Genomic DNA, 27,371 nt, shown 5'->3' on the forward strand with positions numbered 1-27,371 from the left:
AGGCCGTCCCAATGGTGTGCGGTGTACTCAGCGATTATGCCATTTTTGAGGTGGTGGAGCGTCCGAAAAACGGCGCCCCCCCCCGATTTTCAGCGTACAAACGGATTCTCCGGTGAATCACCGAACGCGATTTCGGCGCGGCAATTGGAGAATCCAGCCCTAAGTGTTGACGCCGGGGCAGGATTTGTGGAGTTCCACGACAGCAAAACTGGCACCGCACCTGGACCGATTCAGCGACCGTTGGGGGACTAGCACCGCCGTCACGTGTCACATAATCGATTCCAATGGAAAATTGTGTTCAGATTCGTCGGGGTCGGGATTGACAACGAGAGGCTGACAAGCGGCAGCCGCATATTAGCACTACCCACACACTCATCACAGCCAGCAAGATGGCACTGTCAGCGCTGGAGTACGCGCATCTCGTTGATCGGTCAGCTGGGGCCAGAGGGTACCCTGGAGGGGTGGTCTGGGCGGGGCACCATACGACCCGTGGCTCGAGGTTCACAGTGGAGTCAGCGGTGTGCGCAGACGCTTGGCTGCGGCAATAGTGTTCCTACCTGTCCACCCCAACCCCATGACCACCTCCTGGCCTCGCCCCGCTACTCCCCTGAGCCCTTGCAGAAGCCCCCGGCCAGTGGGACAGCTGTCAGCACACTGTGGTGATGTTGGACACTATCCGTGCCCACTGTCTCTCCCTCAGCAGCCACGGCACTTGTTTCAGGATTTTTAAAGCACAAGTGAACGTCGCCATCGGGAATTCCTCAATTCCCCCGATGGAATCACAGGATCGCGCAGGCCCTGGAGAATACCGGGTCAGGCCCGGTAATAATAATAATCTTTATTATTGTCAGAAGTCGGCTTACATTAACACTGCAATGACGTTACTGTCGCTCCACTCGGGCACCTGTTCGGGTACACAGAGGGAGAATTCAGAATGCCCAACTCACCTAACAGGCACGTCTTTCGGGACCTGAGGGAGGAAACCAGAGCACCCCAAGATAACCCACGCAGACACAGGGGGAATGTGCAGACTCCACACAGACAGTGACTCAATCCGGGAATTGAACCCGGGTCCCTGGCGCTGTTATATGGAAACGGTATTTACTGTACATGCGGAGTGGAACACTTTAATGCCGCTATCGAGGCACCGGAAATTGCGATTTGGCGTGAACCTGGCCGCAATTTCACCGATTATCTGCCCAATCGCATTTCGCGATTCCGGCGTCGGCCGACAGAATTCCTCCCCTTATCTTTTGTGGATCCTTTAGCACTTCTGCTGTTAATACTGACATGGTCAAAGATCGAACGGAATGTGGACCATACAGACCCATCTCACTGCTGAGCGCAAAAGCCAAAATACTGGCCAAAATCCGAGCCAAAAGGCTCGAAGACTGCGTGCCAGAAGTGGTCACAGAGGACCAGGCGGGTTTTGTCAAAGGTAGACAGCTAACCTCGAACATCAGGCGCCTGCTAAACGTGATAATGACCCCATCCAGGAAGAGAACACCAGGGGTGATCGTCTCCCTAGACGCAGAAAAGGCCTTCAACAGGGTCGAATGGAAATACCTCATAGAGGTACTGGAGCGGTTTGGGCTTGGAACAGGGTTCACCTCCTGGGTAAAATGCCTATACAACACTCCCATGGTGAGCGTACGGACCAACAACACTAACACCCGATACTTCCAGCTGCACAGGGGCACCAGACAACGATGCCCACTGTCCCTGCTGCTGTTCACTTTAGCGATCAAACTATTAGCAATTGCTTTCAGAGCAGCAAAAAGCTGGAGGGGGCTCCAAAGTGGCAGCAGAGAGCACAGAGTCTCATTCTATGCAGATGACCTGCTCCTCTACATTTCGGACCCACAAAGCAGCACGGACGGAATCATCGCACTCCTGAAAAGTTTGGCGCCTTCTCGGGCTACAAACTCAAGATGAGCAAACGCAAAATCTTCCCGGTACACCCACAGGGGGGGGGGGGGGGGGGGGGGGGGGCAGCACTAACGGGACTGCCATTTAAACAAGCCCAACACAAATTCCGCTACCTGGGGATCCAAATAGCCCAAGGCTGGAAAGAGATCCACAAATGGAACTTCACCAGTCTGACAGAGGAAGTAAAAAAGGGACCTGCAAAGATGGAACACACTCCCACTCTCCCTTCCAGGGAGAGTCCAGACGAACAAAATTAATGTGCTGCTCCGGGGGGCGGGGCTAGCCCTCCCAAACCTTAAATTCTACCACTGGGTGGCGACGGCCGAGCGAATAAGGGGATGGATCAAGGAGCCAGAAGCCGAGTGGGTGCGCGCGGAAGAGGCCTCCTGCAAGGGGACCTCCCTCCGGGCCCTCGCCACGGCAGCACTCCCATCCCCACCCAAAAAACATTCCAGCAGCCCAGTGGTGATAGCCACCCTCCAGTCCTGGAACCAACTAGGGCAGCAATTTGGCCTGACCAAAATGTCGGACAGAGCTCCCATCTGCAACAACCATAGATTCACACCAGCGCTGACTGACGCCACCTTTAAAAAGTGGGGACAGGACGGAGGGACACTGACAGTCAGGGACCTGTACACGGACGGCAGGGTCGCAACAATGGACGTACTGACAGAGAAATTCCAGCTAGCCAGGGGGAACGAGCTAAGGTACCTGCAACTCAAAACCTTCCTACGAAAGGAGACAAGGACATATCCACAACTGCCACGATAGACATTACTGGAAGAGTTACTGGACGCAAGCATCCTAGATAAAGGAAACTGTAGGGACATATATGACCGACTGGTAGAAAGGGCCGACACCATACTGGACGCAACAAGAAAGAAATGGGAGGAGGACCTGGGGATCGAAATAGGGTGGGGTCTCTGGAGCAAAGCACTGCATAGGGTCAACTCCACCTCCACGTGCGCATGGCTCAGCCTGACGCAGCTAAAAGTGGTGCATAGAGCCCACTTAACAAGAACCCGTATGAGTAGGTTCTTCCCGGAGGTGGAGGACAGATGTGAACGGTGCCAGGGAGGCCCGGCCAACCACGCCCACATGTTCTGGTCTTGCCCCAGACTTGTGGGGTACTGGACAGCCTTCTTCGAGGCAATGTCCAAAGTGGTGGGGATGAGGGTGGAGCCATGCCCGAAAGTGGCGGTCTTCGGGGTTTCAGACCAGCCAGATCTATTCCTGGGGAGGAGGGCAGATGCCCTTGCCTTTGCCTCCCTGATCGCCCGCCGTAGAATCCTGTTCGGCTGGCGGCCAGCAGCACCACCCAAAGCTGCAGACTGGCTGTCCGACCTCTCGGAATCTCTCCAAATGGAGAAAACCAAATTCGCCATCCGAGGGTCGGACGGCGGCTTCCACAGAACGTGGGAGCCATTCACCCAATTGTTCCGGGTTCTGTTTGTGGCCAACGAACAAGCAGAAGAATAGCCAGGTAGCCAAGAATCAGGGGAAAGTAGCCGAGGCGGGGCAGGGAGGGATAGACCGGGGTGGGGTGGGGGGGATAGCAGCTAAACCTAAGAGAAAAGAAAGGCGAACCACAGGAGAAGGGGAGGGGGGGAGAGTGGGTGGAAGAGGGGGGAGACAGGGAACAATAGAGGGGAACCAGAGAGGTGGGGGGGAGGCAGGGGAATGATAGCCGGAAGGAGGGCACGGGAAACAATAACAAACTTGGCATCTACAGGAACAGAGAGCAAGGAAAATTTGGGCGAAAGCCGGGACGAACGGCTGAAGCGGAGGTGATCGCAAGACGACAACGGCAGCAAAAACCATCCGGGAGAAGCAAGCGACAACACCAACACCAGATCCATTCGCGTATTGCCCTCTGTAATTGTTCTGTATTTGTTTCCCCGGCGCCCAAATGTATATGTACCCCCCCCCAGTTTCCCCCCCACAATTAGGTGCCTACTTATGTGCTAAAAACAATACTGCCAATTGTACAGAGCGGCTGTTGTTGAGCTAACACATAATACCCAACCAGTTATTTTATTCTAACTTTTTTTTGTTGTTGGTTGTTTTGTTTTTTATGCGTGTTCCCTTCTCTTCTATGTATATATTCTATTTTGTGTACATAACGATAAATATACTTTGTTCAAAAATCCAATAAAATCATTTATATAAAAAATACTGACATGGTCAGCCTGTGTAGATCTTTCCACTTTATTACATTCAAGATACTATGTAAATACAAGTTACTGTTATTGTTCGAGATTGTGGTTTGAAGAATGGAGCTCCAAAATTGAAATGTTGGTGTCAAATCAGCATTGTTATCTGGATCTGTTTGCTCTGCATGTTGTAATAAGTCTTTAAGGGAATCAGTAAGCAATCAATAGAAGGAAAGTGTGTCATGTGATCCAATCTAGGTTCCATTTTTGCTTTGAACAGTGCACACACAGACCTGATGCCTTCAAACTTTATACCTATGTATAACTGTTCTCATATGTCTAGTTTTAATATATGAACCCACAATGTGTTTATCCTTTTTTGAATAATTGTTGCCATTTGCCATTGTTGCATGAACCTCACTAGATATGTTATCCTTTCTGACGCAGAAGCATTAAATTAAACCCACTTAAAACTTATGTCTGATGTACACCACTATAAATAGGGTGGCACAGTGGTGAGCACTGCTACCTCACTGGTTCGATTCTGGCCTTGGATGACTATGTGGAGTTTGCACTTTCTCCCCGTGGCTGTGTGGGTTTCCTCCGGGTGCTCCGGTTTCCTCCCACAGTCCAAAGATGTGCAAGTTAGGTGGATTGGCCATGTGAAATTGCCCCTTAGTGTCAAAAGATTAGGTGAGATTGCAGTGGAGTGGGCCTAGGTAGGGTGCTCTTTCAGAGGGTCGGTGCACACTCGATGGGGCGAATGGCCTCCTTCTACTTTGTAGGTTGTCTATGATTCTATGAAAAAAAAATTCCTCAAAACTACCTTTGGTTTCCTAATATCAAGGTATTATGTCATAATAACATGACACTGCATACTTCCAGAAAACATTAACTGCACAAATCTTTTTCAATATGAAAGTCTGTACACTTCAGGGCAGAAATGTGTACGTGCATTTCTGGAACCATCAGAGGACATGTGGCATTAAAGAAACTAGTGCTGTAAACCCAATTTAACCCCCCCCCCCCCCCCCCCCCCATCATCTCCATATCTATCCTAACAATCTCTCTTCATAATTTTATCGATCTCTATTCAGGTGCTTGTCTGCCTTCACTCTGCTTGAGGAAAGAGCCTCAGAGTCATATTATCATGTCAGAGGTCGGAATCAGGAGGCGGGGCTAATCCCGCTGTCATGATTCAATCCCTGTGCCGGCAAGTGGAATCTTCCAAGGACCCAGGCCCAAAGTGGCCAGGGGGTGGACCTGCTGCCTTAATCAGGTTAAAAGGTCCCCTTCCATTCGCAATAGGTCTCGGCCTGGTGTTTAACCATATACAGATAAACTTTCTGAGTGCTTTAAACATCACCTACCCCTACCCCCTTACACACAATCCCCACATATCCCCATCCCCAAACCCTACATCTCTCCAGCCCCTCATTCTCTAACACCCTTCACCTCCCTGCATCCCATCACCCATTATCCACTTTAGGAACAGAACTTACAAGCCCTATTATAACAGTTGGAAGATGTTGAATAGCCCATAAAACCTCTGGCATAAATGAACAGACTCTTCAAAGGAACTGTATAAACTATGTGAAATCCTTGTAAAATAATTAGGCAGTTGGATTGTGGCCATGATCCCATAATGCTCCCTGAATAAACAAGCAGACTTTGGAACTGCCAGCTTGGTACAGCTCCACACTGAATACATAAGACCAATGGCAAAAGATGAAACGTTTACACTTGGTTATCATATTAGGCTAACCTTCCAATATTGTGAAAGTACACTACCATTTTATCCATTCCATGAACATTTTTCAACTCAGCTGGAGACTTTGCCACATTTACATTGTTGACAGCTTGCTAGCTGGCAAAAGCAACAATCTGGCAAACTTGTTTAATGGGTCATTACATTTTTTATTCATTCATGGGATGTGGGTGTCACTGTTTATTGCCCATCCCTAATTGCCCTTGAACTGTGTGGCTTGATAGGACATTTCAGAGTGAACCACATTGCTGTCGGTCTGGAGTCACGTGTAGGCCAGATCAGGTAAGGATGGCAGATTTCCTTCCCTAAAGGGCATTAGTGAACACAAATAGTTTTTACAGCGATCGACAATGACTGAAGTTAAATCTCAGCATCCGACTCGGGGGGGGAGGGGGCATCGATTCGAACCCAGGTCCCTGCATTACTAGTCGAGTGATAACACTACGTTACCACCACCTCTCCTCTTCCAATCACAGCATTATCATAACACATCTTGATGAACGATTAATGCTACAGGAAACAAAGATGGACTGTAAAGGAGGCAAAGCCATTTTTACTTGCTTTAAAACTCTTCACACTTCCAATCCATGGTCCGTGCCTTTTTCATGAGTAAAGTCACCATTGTCCCAGTTGACCATAGCTGCTTTGAGGGGGAAAGCTGATTGATGGTGACTTAGCCTGACAATCACCACACCTCAGGCGAGGGGCAAGATTGAGAAGGTGGAATCTTCATGAATAACCTCAGCTGGTACAGGAATTGAACCTGCGCTATTGGCCTCGCTCTGCATCACAAACCAGCTGCCCAGCCAACTGAGCGAAACCAACCGCTGATGACCCATACCTCTCTATACAGCTGTTGTAATGTTCAGCCACTTCCAGGAAAATAAATTGTACCTTGAGCGGGCTGTCAATGAGCCCACAGCACCGTCAGTTTTACCTTTCATGGAAGTGGCCAAGCTCTGGGGAGCACCATTGCAGCTCCCCCCCCCCCCCCCCCCCCCCACCCCTCTCCCGGTCCCATGAAAATGGCTGTGTGCGAGAGTGGAGACGGGACTTCCGACTGCCCCGCTCAGCTGCTCTTTTTTTCAATCCCACCTCATTTGGTCCCATACGGGACCACAAAAATCCAACCCGCCCAGTCTTTTCAATCATTTCTCACAGTTACCAGTTCAAAATCGCCGAAATGAGTTGATTCATTTTGAAGAGAAAAGTTTAAAAGTTTATATGTGCTTACAGCTTGTTGCTTGCGATTGTCCATCACAAAAAATTGAGATCTCTATTTGGGAACATCAAACGATTAAAGGACGAGCCAATTGGATACATTCCCAGCAAATTTTCCACCATTAAGCATTTATCCAATTCTCTTTCCAAGCTATCACTGAATCTTTTCTCACCACCCTATCCAGATCATGCGTGCAGCGTTCTGCAGGAGAAATGATTTCCTCATGTCACCGTCAGTCCTTTCATTGATTACAGACACTGAAACAATTCAGTCAATTTTGCTTTCCTCTACTCAGGCCATTTACAACTGCAAGCTTATCATTTAACCAAGCTGGAAGTTCAAATGCAGAATTTTGTGCGGTCCATCATTAGAATTCCTAAAGAACCCCTGAAGTGCTGCAAACAACTAGTTTTTAAACCCATTATATGTTGCAGGTTCACTGTTACCAAAGCTGCAGCTGACACGGAAGAAATGACACCAAACGTCACAGTATAGCTGGGAGATTTGGAGCGGGTTTCTTCGTCCCGCCGTGCCAATTTTCTGGTTCAGCACGCCATCGGGATTCTCCGTTTCGGTGACTGGTCAATGGGGTTCATCATTGTGGGACAGCCCCACGCCGTCGGGAAACCCCCGGGCTGCCGGTAAAGCAGAGAATCCCAACGGCGTAGAATTCAGCCCATGGACCATTCAACCTTATTCGCAGCATGTTTTACAATACTAGACTCGTAAGGCACCAAGGTTCGAACCCGAACCACGGCAGATGGTGCAATTTGAATTTGATAAAAATCCGGAATGAAAGGACTAATGATGACCATGAAACCATTTTCGATTGTCGTAAAAACCCATCTGGTTCACTAATCGCTTTTATGGGAAGGAGATTCGCCGTCCTTACCCGATATGGACATGTGACTCCAGACCCACAGCAATGTGGTTGACGCTCTGAAATGGCCGAGCAAGCCACTGAGATCAAGGGCAGTTAGGGATAACCAATAAATGCTGGGACAGCCAGCGACGCCCACAGCCCACGAATGAACAAATTAAAAGAATACAACAACCCAATCCTTTTGCATCACTGATTACGCACAGACCGGCCTGTGGTCCATTCAGTGACATGTCGAGAGATGGAAGGAGGATCATAAACCAGGGCAGGAGCACGGAGGACGACAGAGAAGCTGCTTCACAGGGAATGTTTGCTGCCAGAGGATTCTTACCATTTATATTCTCGATTAGATCAGTCCGCCCTTGGATTCGTAATGTTCCATTTGTGCCATTTCCTTCTCCTTTTACCAGTGTGTACTCCCCTCTCCCATTGAAGGTGAAGTTAGCGCCATCAAATGTAAAGAGATGTGGGTCTCCAAATGCTGTGCCTGGAGAAGAGTTGAAGTCATTCAACATCTATTGTTAAACTTTAGAACTGTTGCTCTATTCTTCTTTTAAAATCAACAGGACTCAGAATGTCCCTGTTTTCAGGGTTCAGATTCACAGATTCATGGCGGGCGGGGGGGGGGGTGGGGGGGGGATTTTACAGGATAGCGTATTTGATGCACCCCCAACAGAAAGGTCCACGGTCATCCCATCCACCCAAAACCTGGTTGGGCGGCAGTGATATTATGCTGGGAGCAGCCCTAATAGTTTTAGAGTGGGACCACTACCCCCAACTGGGAGCAAGTCCTGCCCTGGAGAACTGCCAGCCAATCAGTGCCAGGGTTGAGTAGTAGCCATTGCTGGGACTACAAGCAGTTAAAACTGTTGAGATATCCACCTTGCCTGTCGTACATAATATATCAGCAGAGGCAGAATGAGGCACTTAAGTGGCCCTTAATTGGACACTTAATAAACTTCAATGACCCAAGGTGGGCGGACCTCCAGGTGCCTCACACATTTAACATAATAAGAGGGGACATGTCAGGATGGGTAAGGAGGTGACAGGTCAGGTACCACACCCCCTGCATTCTAATATGCCAGAAGGGACCGTGAGATTCACCCCACAGTTTGCAATTCAAGAATCAAGAGTGTTTTTCAACTTGCTCCCCAGGCGTGAACCTGGTGTGGTGAATCAGACGCCCTTTCATTTCATTATAGACACTGCCCAGTTATAGCTTCATTACCCCTCTTCCTGACTGACAGCAACCCGAACAGACAAAGCTGTTGAGCTACCCACCTTGCCCTGTCGTACATAATATGAAAGGTGACAGGAGACCTGGTCAAATAGATAGATGTTAAGAAGCATCTTAAAAGAGGAGAGGGAGTTGGAGATGCGGAGAGATTTAGGGTGGGAGTCCCAGAGATTAGAGCATAGGAAATTGAAGGCTTGACCACCAATGGTGGAGCAAAAGATGTTTTCTACATCTTAGCTTCTTCCATTATTGGAAGACACCTCTAACACCACCAACGTCCATTGGCTGGTGTAGATTGAAACTCTCAGTGTTTTTTGGGGGAACCTTTGTGTTTTATATTGAGCAAAGCCTTTGAATATTGAACTTTGTGCATTCTGGTCAGGCCACAACACCCTGAGGATAGTGTCCCTGTATATAAGTTTGATTTTGGGCAATGATGTAAAATCGAGATAAAAATCAAGGGAGAGGTACAACAGGTGGTTGACCCATTAATGGGACCAACAGCTCAAGTACCTATGTGGTTCGAGCTTCCTCTGCCTGCCCATATTGGCGCAATATAATACAAGTTGTTTTGTTTGTTACTGGCAACAGCAGCATTCATCGGGCAGCCTCCAGAGGCAGAATGTCCACGCATCCCCCTCGAAAGCTTTCAAAATGCTAATGCTGGATCGGCATGTTAACGGGGGAATAATCTGCAGTCAATTACCATTAAATGTTATGTTTAGTGTTGCATAATGTTTTGGCTGGCTCAACTAAATTGAGAACAGGCCTGACAAACAAATCCTAACTTTCATCGTGTTTGGCAACTCTCGGGGGCATTGAGACTGTCCATTTGTGTCTAACTGCTGCCTCGCATGTCATGGCACTGGAAAGCCTCCATTGTAGCGGAGGAGGGGGGGGGGGGGGGTTGGCGGGGGCTTACTTACCCACTTTTGGAGGCCTGTAGGTTCTGCAGCCACTTGAGGGCCGATGCCGGAAGTAGTACTGGCAGTGATCAGACCACAGGCAGCAGTAGTAGAAGCTAATCACGTCGTAGAGGCCATGAGAGAAGCCGGGAACCCGCGGGGGGTTCACGTACGGCGGGGAGCCCCAGTCATGCCCTCGGTCGGGGGTGCTGCCTCCGATGGAGTCTCCGGTGAGTATCTGTCTGCCTTTGGCGTCGTAGCAGCACTGCTGTCCCGCTCCATACTTGGGGCTGGTGGAGCAAGAACAACTGATCAGTGGGAGAATTTTCACCGACAGGAAAAGCTGCCAGTAACAAACAAGAACACCATTTATTACAAAGTAATAAAATATCCCGAGTTTCCTCAGCGGACCACAAAACAGACAACGCTTGACACCAAGTCACTGTGGTATTATCAGGTATTACAGTACCCGAGAGGCTGTAGACCATTGGGTAAACCTAGGAGTTTACCATTGGCTGTTTGGTATGTAGCTCCGCCCTGACAGGCGGGGTATAAGAACCGGTGCCGTCCCAGCAGCCCTCATTCTGTACCGAAGCTGCTGGGGAACAGATCTAGTCTATTAAAGCCTTCAGTTATGTTACAACCTCATCTTTGAGTTTAATTGATCGTGCATCAATTTAATAGACTACTTTTAAGCTGAAAGAATGGATCTCCGAATCAAACCGGAGTGTCTACAACTCAGCCGGGGGGTCACTCGTTTTTTTCCACTTCATTAAGACCCGCAACCTGCCCTACTCCATCGAGGAGATCAGGACAGTCACCAGGGACTGCCAAATCTGCGCCGAGTGCAAACCGCACTTCTACCGGCCAGAGAGGGCGCACCTGATAAAGGCTTCCCGTCCCTTTGAACGTCTCAGCATGGACTTCAAAGGCCCCCTTCCCTCCACCGACCGCAACACGTATTTCCTGAACGTGACTGACGAGTACTCCCGGTTGCCATTCGCTATCCCCTGCCCCGACATGACCGCAAACACTGTCAGCAAGGCCCTCCAGGGTATCTTTACACTGTTCAGGTTCCCTGCGTACATACACAGTGATAGGGTGTCCTCCTTTATGAGCGACGAACTGCGTCAATTCCTGCTCAGCAAGGGCATCGCCTCTAGCAGGACGACCAGTTACAACCCCCGGGGAAACGGGCAGGTAGAGAGGGAGAACGGAACGGTCTGGAAGACTATTCTACTGGCCCTACGGTCCAGGACTCTCCCCGTCTCCCGCTGGCAGGAAGTCCTCCCGGAGGCCCTCCACGCCATCCGGTCGCTGCTCTGTACAACTACCAATCAGACACCTCATGAACGTCTCCTTGTCTTCCCCAGGAAGTCCTCCTCCGGGACCTCGCTCCCAACCTGGCTAGCGACACCCGGACCCATCCTGCTTCGGAAGCACGTGTGGGCGCACAAGTCGGACCCGTTGGTCGAGAGGGTCCACCTGCTGCACGCTAACCCCCAGTACGCCTACATGGCGTTCCCTGACGGCCAGCAAGATACAGTCTCCCTGCGGGACCTGGCGCCGGTCGGAACCCCACGCGCACCCGAACCATTACACCCACCCCCTCCCCCCGCACAGCACCTCACTGGAGGGTCAGTCCTCCCGCTGCTCCTACCTAGGCCATCCCACCCACCGACGCCCCCTACAGGCGCCCCCCTCTTGTGTCAACCGTTTGCCCCATCAGCGCCATCTAGGCATGACGAAGCTGCCATGGAGGACGAAGCTATGCTTCCGGAGTCGCAGACGCCCAGTCCCCCACCAGAATCACCACCGAGGCTCAGACGATCCAGGAGGACGACCAGGCCACCCGACCGACTGGTTGTTTCACTGTAACTGCAACTGTAAACGAACACTGACTGTATATATCTTCCACGCTTGTAAATATTCTCGACAACCCTGTAAGGAGGTATCACGGTACCTCCATATCTGATCGTACCATGTTAAATGCAATTGTAACCACTGGCCACCACCCCCGCCGGACTCTTTTTTAACAGGGGGTGAATGTGGTAGTATCAGGTATTGCAGTACCCGAGAGGCTGTAGACCATTGGGTAAACCTAGGAGTTTACCATTGGCTGTTTGGTATGTAGCTCCGCCCTGACAGGCGGGGTATAAGAACCGGTGCCGTCCCAGCAGCCCTCATTCTGTACCGAAGCTGCTGGGGAACAGATCAAGTCTATTAAAGCCTTCAGTTATGTTACAACCTCGTCTTTGAGTTTAATTGATCGTGCATCAGCCACGTAAGGAGATATTAGAATATGTGACAAATAATTTGGTCAAAGAGGTAGGTTTTTAAAGGAAAAAAAAGAAAAAGTAGCATTTATGTTACATGTCCGTCCAATGGGTGTCTAATGTATCTTTGAAGTGTAAACACTTGTAATGGAGGGAACACACCAGCAAATACACGCAACAAACTCTCATGACCAGGTCATTCATTATACAACGCTAATTGAGCGTTAGATATTGGTCGGGACGCTGGGGTAACTCCCCTGTTCTTCTCCAAAGCAGTGCCACAGGATTTATCACATCACACCCAATGAGGCAGACTCAGTTTATCATCTCATCTGAAAGCTCTGGAACGGAACTTGAACCTGGAGCCTTGAGCAAATCCAGAGGCAAGAGTGTTCATCAGCCAAGCCGCAGCTACCACAAGGAAACTTGCAAAGGGCAACGGTGAGAGGCAGAGGAGATTAGGACGGGAACTCTGCAGTTAGGGCCTTGGCAGCCAAAGGCATGGCTGCCAATGTCGGGGATGGTCAAGAGGGCAAAATCGGATGGGAGCCACCTTGGAGGTTTGTGGGCCTGGACCAGGTGGCAGAGAAAGAAAAGGGTGAGGCCATTGAGGGATTCAGAGAAAAGGGAGTGAATTCTGAGTCATTTAATTACTGAACCAGAAGCCAGGGCAGGCCAGTGAACACCAGGGTTGATGGGCAAACAGAGCTTTGTATAAATCCGAATACACAAGCTCACAATATTCCAGCAAGCATATCAGCAAGTTATTCCAATGGATGCTGCTCAAGATTCCATTGATGTCAAGCAGAGAATTCTTCAACAAACACGAGCAGAGTAGGTTAACTATGTACTTAAGTTAAGAAAAAGACACGGGGGGGCCGCGGCAGCCATCGTCATGGGAGGGATGGGAAATTTTGCGGAGCCGCCAATAGTCAGCTGACTGTTGCTGGCAGGACTGAAAAGTCCCAGTCATAGCAACCAATCCTGGGAAAAACTTGTTGGGGTTCCATAAAACAATCAACTAACAAATTATAAGTGTGCTTCAACCAAAGCAGCAGGGTAGCACAAGAGGCTAGCACTGTGGCTTCACAGCGCCAAGGTCCCAGATTCGATTCCCCACTGGGTCACTGTCTGTGCGGAATCTGCACGTTCTCCCGTGTGTGCGTGGGTTTCCTGTGGGTGCTACGGTTTTCTCCCGCAGTCCAAAGACGTGGAGTTTAGGTGGATTGGCCATGATAAATTGCCCTTAGTGTCCAAAAAGGTTAGGAGGGGTTATTGGGTTACGGGGACAGGGTGGAAGTGAGGGCTTAAGTGGGTCGGTGCAGACTCAATGGGCCAAATGGCCTCATTCTGCATTGTATGTTCTATGTTCAAAGAGACGGATGGTCCTGAAATATCTGATTTCCCAGTCCGGTGTTACGCCACGATGACACATGTAATGCTCAGGATTGCATCAATAATCATTCTGGTTACCCTTCTTACCTTGACCATCGCTGAACCGTGAATTGTTGCAACACAGAAGTTGGCCATTTGACCCATTGTCTGCACCAGCTCTCCAACGGTGCAACTTGCCTGGTGCCACTCCTCTGGCTTCTCCCTGTAGCCCTGCACATTCTTCATGTTCAGGTAATAATCCAATTGCCTTTTGAAAGCCTCAGTTGAACGTGCCCCCATCACACTTTCAGCGCATTCCAGATCCTGACCACTCGCTGTGTGAATCTGTCTCCACCACACTTACAGACAGCACATTCCAGATCCTAACTACTCACTGTGTGAATCTGTCTCCACCACACTTACAGACAGCACATTCCAGATCCTAACCACTCGCTGTGTGAATCTGCCTCCACCACACTCTCAGACAGTGCATTCCTAATCCTGACCATTCGCTGTGTGCAATGTTTTTCCTCATGTCTCCACTGCTTCTTTTGCCAATTACCTTACAGCTGCACCCTCTAGTTCTCCATCCTTCCACCAATGGGAACACTTTCTCCTCTGTCCAGTCCCCTCATGATTTTGAATACCTCTCAACCTTCTATTCGCTAAAGTAAAGAGTCCCAACTTTTCCAATTTGTCTGTAGAACTGAAGTTCCTCATCCCTGGAACCATTCTTGTGAATCTTTTCTGTACTCGCTCTAACGTCTTAGAAGTTGACCGTACCTATCTATACTGTTTTCGGCTTCTGTCAAATCCAGCGCCTGGATCTGCAATGGTCATTAATATAGATGCTGACCAATCAAATCCTTTCCTCTCCAATGTTCCCCCTACCCACCCAAACCAGCTGGTCCCACAAAAGTAATGGCAAAGAGACAGAGACATATATCTTCAATACAGAGTGGCTGATAAAGTTGTGCCATTCACAGTTAAACCACTAGGTGGAGCACCTTGTCAGACGAAGCAATGCAGAGATGGATAAATATAGGGACTGAGATAAACAGAGCGAGAGAGTGAGACAAAGGGAAAGGCAGAGATAGAGAGATAAACACAGTAACAGAGATAAACAGAGAGAGTGCAAGGGTACTTGCTTAAACAATTCTAATGGGACTCCTAAAGAGAGAGTTGAAAACCACAAATACAAATAAAACAATAAAGATTATACCAAGCGTGTTCTGTTGTTATCAACAGCCATCAAATTATGACTTTACGGCCAGAATTTGAGTTGTGTTGTTTGGAATGTGCTCAGTAATGATTGGACAGACTGCAGAGGTCCACTGCACCAGAGAACCATTGAAATATCAGTGCTGCAGTCGTCTCGATGAAAGAAAGGAGTATTTCTGTAAACTCCTTACATCACCTCAAGACATCAAAAAGTGAATTACAGACAATGAAGTACTTCTGTTGTGCAGTCACTGTTGTAATGCAGCAAACACAGCAGCCAGTCTGTACACATCCAGTTGCCGCAAACAGCAATGTAAATATGATTAGATAATCTGTATTTGTGATGTTGGCTGAAGAATATATATTGATCGGGAATTGAGGGAGAACCTCACTGCCTCGTTGTCAAATAGTACCTGTACTGTGGGATCCTGTGGATGCATCTAAGAGGGTAGACAGGGCCTCAGTTGAACGTCTCACCCAAAGTTTGCGATATAATCACATTGTTGGTAACTGAGCTGAGCTGATCTCCTGCTTGTTGTGGGAGTCACCCGATTTTCAGTCCATTGATTTCAGACACCCCACAGAAACAAAGTTATCCTCCTAGGCCTCCTTCCCCTGCACTGAGATTAACTTCCCCTTGGCCCCCTCCTCCTCGTCTCACCCACTTGTTTCTCCTTGCGCTGTCCTTCATTCATCCATATGCCCTCTCCATCTCCCCTCTTCCCTGCATTCCCCTCTTGGTTCCTCACATCACTCTCACTCTGCCTCCTCTATCCGCATCTTCATTACCTTTATTTGCATTCCCTCCTTTCCGCTTTTCCCCTCCTATTCTGTCTCCCCTTCCTCCCCTATCCTCAGTTGTGTTCCTGCCTCCAAACCATGTTCAACCTGAGAAGGGCTTTTGGCGCCGATTCCCACTGTACCTCCCTACTGCATAGCTGCACTGGCCCCAGCAACTTGCCTTCCATATGCAGTGATCTCGTCCTCTGGTCTGTAAGCTGTTCATCCTGTACAGGGAAGGTGCGCCATCTAGTGCCTTATCTGTGAAATGATAATGACTGGCCCTCAACAGCAATATATTTACATTGAATTGACAGCACAGACAGATCATTCGACCCAACATTTTTATGCTCCTCACAAGGCTCCTTCCAACTTACTTTGTCTAACCTTTTCTGAGTTATTCTCTCTCTTTTGTTTCCCCCTTCAATCCATCCATGCTATTTGCCTCAACTAATCCATGCTCTTGTTTCTCTTCCATCACTGAGTGATGCACAAGGCAGACTTTTATCTATTTCCATAGTTAGTTTTTTATGGATGCACTTTTCTTGGCCATCAATTCCTGATGTGGGACTCGAAACCGGGGCTTGTGGCTCATAGGGAGGGACACGACCCACTGCGCCACAAGACCTCTGTGGGATTTATTAGTAAATATGTTAATTTGTGATGTTTAGATTTGTGCTCAAGTGGAAACATCTTCACGACATCATCTTTAACAGTGCCTTAAACTTTGGCAAATGGTGGTCGATCATGTCCACAATGGAGAAAGCAGGCTTATTTTTGCGGTACAACACCATGGAAAGTTATAAGTTAACTTCAATGAATCTGATAATATGTGGATCAGCCCCAGAAAATGGTGATAGAAAGTGTCTTGAAGGCTCAAGTGATTCTATAAATATCCTTAAAGGAAGATAACTTGTCACCCCACCAGGCTAATCTCAATTTTGATCGATAATTGTAAAACCGCTGGTATCAATCACTTGCTGGGGCTACCCAAATTCATTTACATCTAATGGACCAAGAAGAATTTAGGCCCACTGGTCTGAGCTGGATGTGCATCTAGCACCTGGGACTTTGGCCAGTGGTGTAACCCACTGCCCAGCCTAATTCCAGAAATCACTTCAAATTAATCCATTTGAAACATTCACGTTGCCACATCGCAGCAAGAATCCAACTAGGCAGGCCTCTGAAACAAGATGCTGGTTTTTCCACTTACCTTGCTTGTATGGCTCGAACACAGTGTACAGCTCCTGGGTGGTAGGTACATATGCTCCCCTTCTCAATGTCACACCCATAGTCTGTCTGCATTAGAAATTAGATTTTTTTCAGTCAATCCAGCCTCAACCATCTTACAGTCTCTCGTTTTCAATTTGGACTCCCTCAACAGAATTGAGTCAGTGCCTCTTGGCCATGGGTGGCACAGTGGTTAGCACTGCTGCCTCACAGTGCCAGGGACCCAGGTTCCATGGGGTTTACATGTCCTCACCATATCTGCGTGGGTTTCCTCCGGGTGCTCCAATTCCTCCCACAGTCCAAATATGTGCAGGTTAGGTGGATTGGCCATGCTAAATTGCCCCTTAGTATCCAGGTATGTGCAGCTAAGGTTAGGGGGTTATGGGGATAGGCAGAGTGGGCAGTAGAGTAGACCTGGGTGCTCTTTTGGAGAGTTGATGCAGACTTGATAGACCGAATGGCTCCTTCTGCACTGTGGGGATTCTATGATTCTCTTTATTGGGTACAGGCACCACAGAGGGTCTTTGGAACTCTCTTCCACAGAGAGCGGTGGAGGCGGGGTCACGGAATATTTTTAAGGCGGTGGCAGGTAGATTCTTAATCAACAGGGGAGTGAAAGGTTGCTGGGGACGGGCTCGAGGGGCTGAATAGCCTACTCCTGCTCCTAATTTGCATGTTCCTGTGTTGTGACTTCCTGCAGCCACGGAGGAAAGAAATCCAAGAGGAAGCCATTCAATCTGAACATCCTCGAAATTGTCTCAAAAATGTATAGATTACAAAAATATTCTGCTGTTTACCAAAAAGCTCCTTCTTTCTTTTCTAGCTCTTCTCACCTCTTCAGCCAAAACAGCACGAGGAGCAGGAGCACGAGTGGACCATAGGGCCCCTAACCTGCTACGCTATTCAGTACAACCAAGCCTCAACTCCACTTATCTGCCCACTTCCCGTTCCACTTTATTCCCTGAGAGACCAAAACTACCAGAAGGATGTGGAGGCTTTAGAGAGGGTGCAGAAGAGGTTTACCAGGATGTTGCCTGGTATGGAGGGCATTAGTTATGAGGGGAGGTTGGATAAGCTTGGTTTGTTCTCACTCTAATGATGGAGGCTGAGGGGCGATTTGATAGAAGTCTACAAAATTATGAGGGGCATTGACAGAGTCGACAGTCAGAAGCTTTTTCCCTGGGTGGAAGAGTCAATTATTAGGGGACATAGGTTTAAGGCGCGAGGGGCAAAGTTTAGAGGAGATGTGCGAGGGAAATCTTTTACACAGAGGGTAGTGGGTGCCTGGAACTCGCTGCCAGCGAATGAGGTGGAAACAGATACGATAGTGATGTTTGAGGGGCGTCTTGACAAATACATGAATAGGATGGGAATAGAGGGATACGGACCCCGGAAGTGTGGAAGATTTTAGTTTAGACGGGCAGCATGGTCGGCACGGGCTTGGAGGGCCGAAGGGCCTGTTCCTGTGCTGTACTTTTCTTTGTTCTTTGAATGATTGGAGTTCAGTCAATTAAAACTGCCCATCTTACCAATGCAGTTCACTTGTATCCCTCCTACAGCTTATCCAGCGAGGGATGCTCTGAAATGTAGTAACTGATGTACCCTGGGGAAATGAGGCAACCACTTTATGTCAAACAGGATTCTCAATAAATGAAATAAGCTGAATTATCTATTTATGGTGGGGGGGGGGGGGGGGGGGGGGTGAGAATTATACACTTAAGCGAGTTGTTTGTCGAGTTCCCTGATAGCTTAGCAGGTGATTGAACCACTTATGGCAATACTGAAATGAAAAATGAAAATCGCTTATTGTCACAAGTAGGCTTCAAAGGAAGTTACCGTGAAAAGCCCCTAGTCGCTACATTCCGGCGCCTGTCCGGGGAGGCCGGTTCGGGAGGCTGGTACTGAGCCACCGGCTCTGGAAATCACTCAGGATCAATCCACAGACTTCGAAGGGGAGTTGATTCTCCAGCCTGGCAGATAATCTCAGTGCCCTTGCAGGGGAAAAAAACAGGTTTCCACTCCCACTCACTGCCTGGCAACCCTACCAAAAGGTTTAGGTAATTGGGCACCGAAGAGCAGAGTTAGATGCAGCTATAATAACCTCCATGGCAGAGCCTAATTTTCCCAATCCAGCTGCCAATGGGCTTTCATTGAAAATGAATGGGGTTCTGTCAGTGAAGCTTGTAGTCTTTCCAATTGTAACAATGTCAGACCTTACATACAAAGGCTGGTCACATGAACAAAGTACCAGAGATTGCTAGCAGCCTGGCAGCAATAAAATGCTCTGTGTTGTGGGTAGAACAGTTTTGTCCATTCTTTTTGCGTAGGGGGCCACATCTCAAATTTTTTTCTCACTCAAGGCACCGATGACCAAGTTTCCAAAAGATAAAAGTTTGGCACAACTTTAAGCATGATTTTTTTTTAAACTGTGTTATGAAAGGAAACAACTTGCTGAGCAAAAAAAACCCCAAGTAATAAATAAAGCAGAGTTTAGAGTGTAATAGGGTGAGTGTGTGTGTGTGTGTGTGTGTGGCCAGCTCACTGTCAGACTCAGGGTGTGCACTCACGTACCCTTAGCCACTGTGAAACTGGATGAGAGTGCATGATGGTATGTGTGGGTAAGGATGAATGAGAACTTTGATACTGGAAGTGAGCCAGACGTAGACACATTCTGTCCTCACACTCTCAACCATCCCCCCCACCAATCCTCTCTCGCCCCCACTACACACACTCTCTAATCTCCTCCGCACTGTATAAACCTGCCCCCCCCCCAACACTCTCTCAGCCCCTACAAACTCTCTCCCCGCCCCCACACAGTCTCACCCCCACACTCTATATCCCCCATGCTCTTGCATCCCCCCACACTCTCTCACACCCCCCCCCCCCCCCCCCCCCCACACACACACACTCTCTCTCAGGCCCCCACAATCTCTCAGCTTCCATCCCCCATACTCAGGCTGCCCTTTGGACAAACCTGGAGCAGAGGAATCAAGGAATTTTAATTTACCATAATTCACTAGACTCTGGAGTGGTCCCGGCGGATTGGAAATTAGCAAACGTGACACCACTGTTTAAAAAAGGAGGTAGGCAGAAAGCGGGTAATTATAGTCCAGTTAGCTTAACGTCGGTAGGAAGGAAGATATTGGAATCTATCATCAAAGAAGAAATAGCGAGGCATCTGGATGGAAATTGTCCCATTGGACAGACCTCCCCATGGGTTCATAATGGGCAGGTCGTGCCGAACTAATTTAGTGGAATGTTTGAGGACATTACCAGTGCGGTAGACAAAAGGGAGCTAATGGATGTGGTATATCTGGATTTCTAGAAGCTTTTGACAAGGTGCCACACAAAAGGTTGCTGCATAAGATAATGATGCATGGCGTTAAGGGTAAAGTAGTAGCATGGATAGAGGATTGGTTAATGAATAGAAAACAAAGAATGGGGATTAATGGGTGTTTCTCTGGTTGGCAATCAGTAGTTAGTGGTGTCTCTCAGGGGTCAGTGTTGGTCCCACAATTGTTCTCAATTTACATAGATGATTTGGAGTTGGGGACCAAGGGCAATGTGTCCAAGTTTGCAGACGACACGAAGATAAGTGGTAAAGCAAAAAGTGCAGAGGATACTGGAAGTCTATAGAGGGATTTGGATAGTTTAACTGAATGGACTGGGATTTGGCAGATGGAATACAATGTTGACAAATGTGCTGTTATCCATTTTGGTAGGAATAACAGCAAAAGGGATTATTATTTAAATGATAAAATATTAAAACATGCCGCAGTGCAGAGAGACCTGGGTGTGCTAGTGCATGAGTCGCAAAAAGTTGGTTTACAGGTGCAACAGGTGATTAAGAAGGCCAATGGAGTTTTGTCCTTCATTGCTAGAGGGATAGAGTTTAAGACTAGGGATTGCTGCAATTGTATAAGGTGTTAGTGAGGCCACACCTGGAGTAGTGTGTTCAGTTTTAGTCTCCTTATCTGAGAAAGACGTACTGGCGCTGGAGGGTGTGCAGAGGAGATTCACTAGGTTGATCCCAGAGTTGAGGGGGTTGGATTACGAGGAGAGGTTGAGTAGACTGGGGCTGTACCCATTGGAATTTAGAAGGATGCGGGGGGGGGGGGAATCTTATATAAACATATAAAATTATGAAGGGAATTGATAGGGTAGATGTGGGGAGGTTGTTTCTACTAGGGGGCATAGCCTCAAAATAAGGGGAAGTAGATTTAGGACTGAGCTTAAGAGGAACCTCTTCACCCAAAGGGTTGTGAATCTATGGAATTCCCTGCCCAGTGAAGCAGTTGAGGCTCCTTCATTAAATGTTTTAAAATAAAGATAGATAGTTTTTTGGAGAATAAAGGAATTAAGGGTTGTGGTGTTTGGGCTGGAAAGTGGAGCTGAGTCCACAAAAGATCAACCATGATCTCATTGAATGGCGGAGCAGACGCGAAGGGCCAGATGGCCTACTCCTGCTCCTAGTTCTTATGTTCTTATGAATTGGAGGCAGAGGGGTGAACATTTATAAAACAGCCTGTTTTAAATTAAAAACCAATAGTTCAGTTTAGGCCCTTCCTCAATGAAATATTGTTCTTACATGAAATCTGCCCGTATCTGCCCTGGATTGTGCCAAGGTACATGGGCAATCTATAATCTCCTGCAGGAAATCCGGGAGCGTCTCTTCAGTTTTATGCCAGGCCCAACATTTTTTGTACGCCCAGGCCGCTGAGTTTTTCCGAAACGTTTCCTCTAGGTGCCAGGCTAGCGCATGGCTTGGACTCCATAACGCTCTCACGTTGCTGAGTTTAAAAAAATACAAAAGGCAAGATGGGTTATTTACTTTATAAATCACTCAGATCCAAAGGAACCCAACTGGTAACATCAGGGGAAAAGACCACATACATATATGTTTCCTCTGAGTCCTTGTTCGCCATGGTGTGGAAGTCAATAGCGATCATTGGATTGACAAAAGCTGGCTCGCTGCAGAGTAAAACTCCACGTCTCTGACTTATCAATGTGTTCAGCTCAAGTCAATAGCGATCATTGGATTGACAAAAGCTGGCTAGCTGCAGAGAAAAACTCCACGTCTCTGACTTATCAATGTGTTCAGCTCAAGTCTCATTATGGAAACACTGGAACACTTCTATCACCTCCACCGATGATCCTCTTGAGTGAGAATGTCGGTCAGTGCAGAAGTGTGGGGAATTTTGTGCCGGAGTTCTCGCATCCCATAGAGAATGAAAAAAATAACTAACTCGAGGCAAAAGGCAGGTTAGGTCAGTCCTGAAAGGAATGCAAAAACAGGGAATATTGTAAAAGCCCAGCAGGTCTGGCAGCATCGGTAGGGAGAGAAAACAGAGTTAATGTTCAGAGTCCGTATGCCTCTTCTTCAGAGCTAAAGAGAGGGAGAAATGTGCTGGGTATTATACTGTATAAGAGAGTGTGGAACAGCTAGAACAGTGATTGATGGGAGCTGGGAGCGATTGCAACACAAATGTAGAAATATTTAAGAACAAGTGACAGATAGCCCAGTGGGGGAGGGGGACGTTTTTGTATTGGGACAAAACATGTTTGGGATATACTAAAAAAGATGGAAAGAAATGATCACAGTGCAAAGTTGTTCAACTCAATGTTGAGCCCTGAAGGCTGTTACATATCCTATCATATCCTACTATGAGATGCTGCTCCTCCAGCTTGCATCAGGCTTCACCGGAGTATTCCAGCAGGCAAAAGGTGGCCGACGATACGATCATAGTGGGCTGGATCTTGAATAACGACGAGTCAGAATACAGGAGGGAGATAGAGAACCTAGTGGAGTGGTGCAGCGACAACAATCTTTCCCTCAATGCCAGCAAAACTAAAGAGCTGGTCATTGACTTCAGGAAGCAAAGTACTGTACACACCCCTGTCAGCATCAACGGGGCCGAGGTGGAGATGGTTAGCAGTTTCAAATTCCTAGGGGTACACATCTCCACAAATCTGTCCTGGTCCACCCACGTCGCGCTACCATCAAGAGAGCACAACAGCGCCTAAACTTCCTCAGGAAACTAAGGAAATTCAGCATGTCCACATTAACTCTCACCAACTTTTACAGGTGCACCATAGAAAGCATCCTATCTGGCTGCATCACAGCCTGGTATGGCAACTGCTCAGCCCAAGACGGCAAGAAACTTCAGAGAGTCGTGAACACCGCCCAGTCCATCACGCGAACCTGCCTCCCATCCATTGACCCCATTTACACCCCCTGATGCCTTGGGGAAAGCGGGCAGCAGAATCAAAGACCCCTCCCACCCGGCTTACTCACTCTTCCAACTTCTTCCATCAGGCAGGAGATACAAAATTCTGAGAACACGCACGAACAGATTGAAAGACAGCTTCTTCACCGCTGTTACCAGACTCCTAAACGACCCTCTTATGGACTGACAAGATTAACACTACACCACTGTATGCTTCACCCGATGCCGGTGTTTATGTAGTTACATTATGGACCTTGTGTTGCCCTATTATGTATTTTCTTTTATTTTCTCTTATTTTCATGTACTTAATGATCTGTTGAGCTGTTTGCAGAAAAATACGTTTAACTGTACCTCGGTACACATGACAATAAACAAAATCCAATCCAATCCAACAAGTGGTCATGAGAGCAAGGTGCTGAGTGAAAGTGACAGGCAACAGGAAGGTTGGGATCATGCTTTCGGGCTGAGTGAAGGTGTTCCACAAAGAGGTCATGCAGTCTGCATTTAGTCTTCCCAGTGTCGAGGAGACCGCGTCGGGAGCAGCGAACACTGTAGACCAAATTAAAGAAAAGGAGTGCATCTTTGTTATCTCTATGTTCTACAGACTGGTTCAGCTCAGTTGGCTGGACATCTGTTTCATGATGTAGAGCGACGCCAACAGGGCAGGTTCAATTCCTGTACCGGCTGAGGTTTTTTATGAAGGCCCCGCCTTCTCAACCTTGCCCCTCGCCTGAGGCGTGGTGACCCCTGGATTAAATCACCACCAGTCAGCTCTCCCCCTCAAAGAGGAAAGCAGCCTATGGTCATCTGGGACTACGGTGACTTTACTTTTACTAATTGCAGGCCTGCATCTGTTATTCCCTTTTCATGTGACAGACACAACTCTGCTTTCACTCCAACGTAACGTCACGGACACCAGTGGGCCTGATGGGGATGACGCATTGTTTGTGCATCAAGAAGACTTTCAAACATCATAGCTGTGAGGCCAATGGAAACATTTCAAGGGTAGGATCAATGTTCGGTGAGAGTAAATAGAGTTGAAGTATAGATCAGATAGAAAGAATCAGCCCTTTCGTAGCATCCTTCACAATCTCAGGATGTCCCAAAGGGCTGTACAGCCAATGAAGTACTTTTGAAATGCAGTCCCAATGCTGTAGGGTAGGAAATGTGACAGCCAAACCCCTTCAACAAGCTCGTACAAACAATAATGTGATTCATGAGCAGTCTCCCTGATTTGAATGATGTTGGTCGGGTGGTCAAACGTTAGTCAAGCCGCCGCAGGGCGGCCCCCCTGTACTTCCTGGAGGATAGCCTCATCCTCATGAGGGTTCTAATGCCTCACCCGACCAGGCAATACTTCATCAGTTCAGCACTGAGATGCTGCCCAGGTGATGTGCTCAGACCCCTGGAGCGGAGCTTGAACCTATAATCTTCTGACTTAGGGCTGAGAGTGCTACCAATAAGCCCACAGCAATACCTCACTGCAACTGAATCCTTAATATAATCAGGAAACATACTGTGGAAGGAGGAACAAGCCGCATTTAATTATTGCAACTGAGTCAGAGTCGATTTTAATCTTTATGACTTTGTTTGCTGTAAAAGCCCGAGTGTTTAGATTCAACGCAGATAAATAAGAGATAACATTTATCTGCCAAATCACAACGTGTGGATTTGTGCAATTCCGAAAAATTGGGCTTTACAAAAGTCCAACGGAACTCAAAGAACAAATCCCATTTTGTCTTTTTGCCAGCTCTCTGTATTCTGAGTGTAACAAAGAAATAGAGGGAGATATGCAGATTCAAACATTGCATTGGATCATCCAGCTCTGGTCAGCATTGCAGGCCCCACCCCTGAAGCAGAATGGGTAAACTATTGCTGGTAATATCTTTTGGCCCATCATGGACACCCCAACCCCCACCAAGTCTAGAGTCATAGATGTTTACAGCATGGAAACAGGCCCTTTGGCCCAGCTTATCAATGCCGCCCAGTTTCTATCACTAAGCTCGTCCCACTTGCCACATTTGGCCCACATCCCTCTATACCCACCTTTCCCATGTCTAACTATTTTTTGTATAAATTTAGAGTACCCAATTTTTTTTTCCTATTAAGGGGCAATTTAGCGTGGCCAATACACCTAACCAACATATCTTTGGGTTGTGGGGGTGAAACTCACGCAGAAATGGGGAGAATGTGCAAACTCCACACGGACAATGACCCAGAGCTGGGATTGAACCTGAGACCTCGGTGCCATAGTCCCAGTGCTAACCACTGCACCACCGTGCTGCCCGTCTAACTTTTTTAAAGGGAAAAATTGTACCTGCCTCTACCACTGCCTCTGGCAGCTCATTCCAGATGTTCACCACCCTCTGTGTGAAAAGATTTCCCCTATGGTCTCTTTTGTATCTCTCCCCTCTCACCTTAAACTTATATCCTCTAGTTCTCCACATCTATGTCCTTTCGTTCTAGTCTCCTCTACCTTTGGAAAAAGATGTTGAATATCTACCTTATCTATGCTCCTCATTATTTTATAGACCTCTAAGGTCACCCCTAAGCCTCCTATACGCCAGCGGAAAAAGTCCCAACCTATCCAGCCTCTCCTTACAACTCAAGTCCTGGTAGCATCCTCGTAAATCTCTTCTGCACTCTTTCTAGTTTAACAATATCCTTCCTGTAATAAGGTGACCAGAGCTGAACACAGTATTCCATGTGTGGTCTTACCAATGTCTTGTGCAACTTTGACAAGACGTCCTAATTCCTGTATTCAATATTCTGACCAATAAAACCTAACATGCTGAATGCCTTCTTCACCACCCTGTCCACCTGCGACTCCACCTTCAAGGAGCGATGAACCTGTACCCCTAGATCTCTTTGTTCTGTAACTCTACCCAACTCCCTACCATTAACTGAGTAAGTCTTTCCCTGATTTGATCTACCAAAATGTATCACCTCACATTTATCCAAATTAAACTCCATCTGTCATTCATTGGTCCCCTGGTCCAATTGGTCAAGATCCTGTTGTAATCTTATATAACCTTCTTCACTATCCACTGTGCCACCAATCTTGGTGCCATCAGCAAACTTACTGACCATGTCTCCTACATTCTCATCCAAATCATTAATATATATAACAAATAACAGTGGACCCAGCACCGATCGCTGAGGCACACCGCTGGTCACAGGCCTCCAGTTTGAAAAACAACTCTACAACCACCCTTTGGCTTCGGCTGCCAAGGCACTTTTATATCCAATTGGCTACCTCACCCTGGATTCCGTGAGAGTTAACCTTTTGCAACAACACACCATGCGGTACATTGTCAAAGGCCTTGATAAAGTCCATGTAGACAACGTCGACTGCACTGCCCTCATCTACCTTCTTGGTTACCCCTTCAAAAAACTCAATCAAATTCGTAAGACATGACTTTCCCTAATTAGCCCTTGCCTGTCTAAATGCCTGCAGATCCTGTCCCTCAGAATACCTTCTAACAATTTATCCACTACAAAAGTAAGGCTAACCGGTTTGTAGATCCCAGGCTTATCCCTACAGCTCTTCTTAAACAAGGGCACAACATTTGCTACTCTCCAATCTTCAGGCACCTCTCCTGTGGCTATCGATGATTCAAATATCTCAGCTAGGGGGCCGGAACTCCCTCCCTAGCTTCCCACAACGTCCTGGGATACATTTAATCAGATCCAGGGGATTTATCTACCTTGATGCGCTTTAATACCTCCAGCACCTCCTTCTCTGTAATATATACACTCCTCAAGACATCACTTTTTATTTCCCCAATTTCCCTAACATTCGTGCTTTTCTCAACAGTAAATACAGACGAGAAATATTAATTTTGGCCCTCTCCCATCCCTTGTGGATCTGCACATAGATGACCTTGTTTATCCTTAAGAGGCCTACCTTCTCCCTAGTCACCCTTTTACCCTTTATGTATCTGTAAAAGCTCTTTGGATTTTCCTTTGCCTTATCTGCCAAGACAATCTCATGTCCCTTTTTGTCCTCCTGATTTCTCTCTTAATTCTACTCCGACAAGCCTTCAAGAGATCCACTTGATCCCAGCTGCCTATGCATCTCATATGCCTCCTTCTTCCTTTTGACCATGGCCTCAATATCCCGAGTCATCCAGGGTTCCCTCCTTCTACCAGCCTTACCCTTCACTCTA

At 47.7% G+C, this 27,371-nt stretch overlaps 1 protein-coding gene across 5 annotated transcripts in view; it reads right to left on the minus strand.

The window, feature by feature from the left end:
* susd2 (sushi domain containing 2) overlaps nt 1-27,371 on the minus strand; it is a 353,392-nt gene that overhangs the window by 77,833 nt on the left and 248,188 nt on the right. For 4 of the 5 annotated variants that reach the window (XM_072497158.1, XM_072497149.1, XM_072497167.1 and 1 more), the window contains exons 8-11: nt 21,564-21,765; nt 16,959-17,044; nt 10,116-10,384; nt 8,284-8,439 (exon numbers count right to left, since the gene is read on the minus strand). In XM_072497158.1, coding sequence (XP_072353259.1) covers nt 8,284-8,439; nt 10,116-10,384; nt 16,959-17,044; nt 21,564-21,765 — 713 coding nt within the window. The remainder of the gene's footprint in view (nt 1-8,283; nt 8,440-10,115; nt 10,385-16,958; nt 17,045-21,563; nt 21,766-27,371) is intronic. The other variant, XM_072497185.1, reaches the window with a different exon arrangement.

Source organism: Scyliorhinus torazame, chromosome 1 (assembly GCF_047496885.1).
Source record: "Scyliorhinus torazame isolate Kashiwa2021f chromosome 1, sScyTor2.1, whole genome shotgun sequence".
Lineage (NCBI taxonomy): Eukaryota > Metazoa > Chordata > Chondrichthyes > Carcharhiniformes > Scyliorhinidae > Scyliorhinus > Scyliorhinus torazame.